Source organism: Natrix helvetica, assembly GCF_964273705.1.
Source record: "Natrix helvetica genome assembly, chromosome: 2".
In the NCBI taxonomy this organism is placed as follows: Eukaryota; Metazoa; Chordata; class Lepidosauria; order Squamata; family Natricidae; genus Natrix; species Natrix helvetica.
Window position 1 is genome coordinate 784,593 of NC_138552.1, and position 1,362 is coordinate 785,954.

Here is a 1,362-nt window from a genome sequence, read left to right on the forward strand (position 1 = left end):
CCAGGGGCTGCGAGTGGGGGGGGGCTCTGCCGCTCTTCCGGCTCTTCCTTTCCAGCGGCGCTTCCCCGGCCGGCGCTGGGACGGGCGAGGGGTCCGAGCGGAGGGCGAGCCCGAGGGTCGCCTGAGTCTCCCGGCTGTCCCGGGGCCCCTCCGGGCGGGTGGAGGGTGGTCCGGGCGCGCGTGGGGGCCGATGCCCATCCTGGGCGGGGGGCGCCGGGGGAACCGCGAGGTTTAGGCAGCCCCCAGGCTGTCTGCGGGGCGGGGGCGGGGGGCGCCTTCTCCCCGCGGTGCCCGCCAGCTGCCCCCCCGCCCGCCCTCCCCCTTGTAGGTGCCCATTCTCTGAACTGCCCCCCCTCCCCCCTCCCCCCTCCGGCTCTGTGTGTCCGTGTGTGCTGGGGGCCTCGGGGGCTGCTGCCCACCTGCCATGGAGGTTATTTCGGGCTCCTGATCTCATCCCTTAACTTGGGGAATTCTTGCTTTCGGTGTCAGCAGCGCTGCTGGCGTCACTCGCCGCCTCCCCCGAGCAGCCCAGCCGCCTGGAGGAGATTGGCAGCCCCCCCCCTCTCCGCCGGAGCCTGGGCTCTGCTGGGGAGCAGACGGGGACCCCGGCAGGGTCTGGCCCACGAGTGGGGGCCGCTGTGGGTGCTGGGTGGGAGGGGGATCTCTGCAGAGAATCCCTTGGCTACCTTCTTTGGCGCCCCTGGGTCCCCCACTCTGATTGCAGCGCCCATCATCCCCAGCCTAAGCTGGAGTGCGATAGTGGGGCAGGTGATTGCATGGAGGGTGGGGATGAATGGGTCGAAAAGGGACAATGCCGGATTGGAAGATGTGCTGTGGGCTGGCAGACAGGTCTGTGTGTGTGTGTGGGGGGGGGTTTCCTATCCCTCCCAAATTTCTGAAATCCAGCAAAATGGTGAATTCAACTCCCGTGGGCGTTTTGGGGTGCCCCTTTCTGTCCTTTGGTGCCCCGATGAGAGAGAGTGGGGAGATTCAGTGGGACCCTGGAGCTGGGGAGGGGAGGGTTGCAGCTCTGCACACTGTCTCCAGAGGTGGGTTTGGGGGTCTCTGCAGTGCCGCCAAGGGAGCCTCCCCCCCAAGCATCCTCAGCTGGCCTGGCCGGAGATGGTCCGAGCTTGGCTGGCCCTCAGCAGGCAGCACCTCCCTGGCCTTGGGATGCCAGTCGCTGCAAGTCCCAGCTCCTCCATGCCCTCGGGCAGCCCTTCCCTGCGGTGGCGGGCTCCCATTTGGGAGTTCTTTAAAAATAGCCTGCCACCATCGCAAGATGTCTCCGTCTCACAGCTCCGTCCTCTGCCGTCTCTGTCGGTACATGCTGGGAACGTGTCCCTGCGTGAACCCCTGGGC

At 67.5% G+C, this 1,362-nt stretch overlaps 1 protein-coding gene across 1 annotated transcript in view; it reads left to right on the forward strand.

The window, feature by feature from the left end:
- Positions 1-1,122: 1,122 nt before the first annotated feature.
- The window catches only part of DNAJB5 (DnaJ heat shock protein family (Hsp40) member B5), a gene marked incomplete at its 5' end in the record, with an annotated part of 10,666 nt that continues 10,426 nt past the window's right edge, over positions 1,123-1,362 (forward strand). Inside the window, one exon of the mRNA XM_081940452.1 lies at positions 1,123-1,360. Coding sequence (XP_081796578.1) covers positions 1,123-1,360 — 238 coding nt within the window. The remainder of the gene's footprint in view (positions 1,361-1,362) is intronic.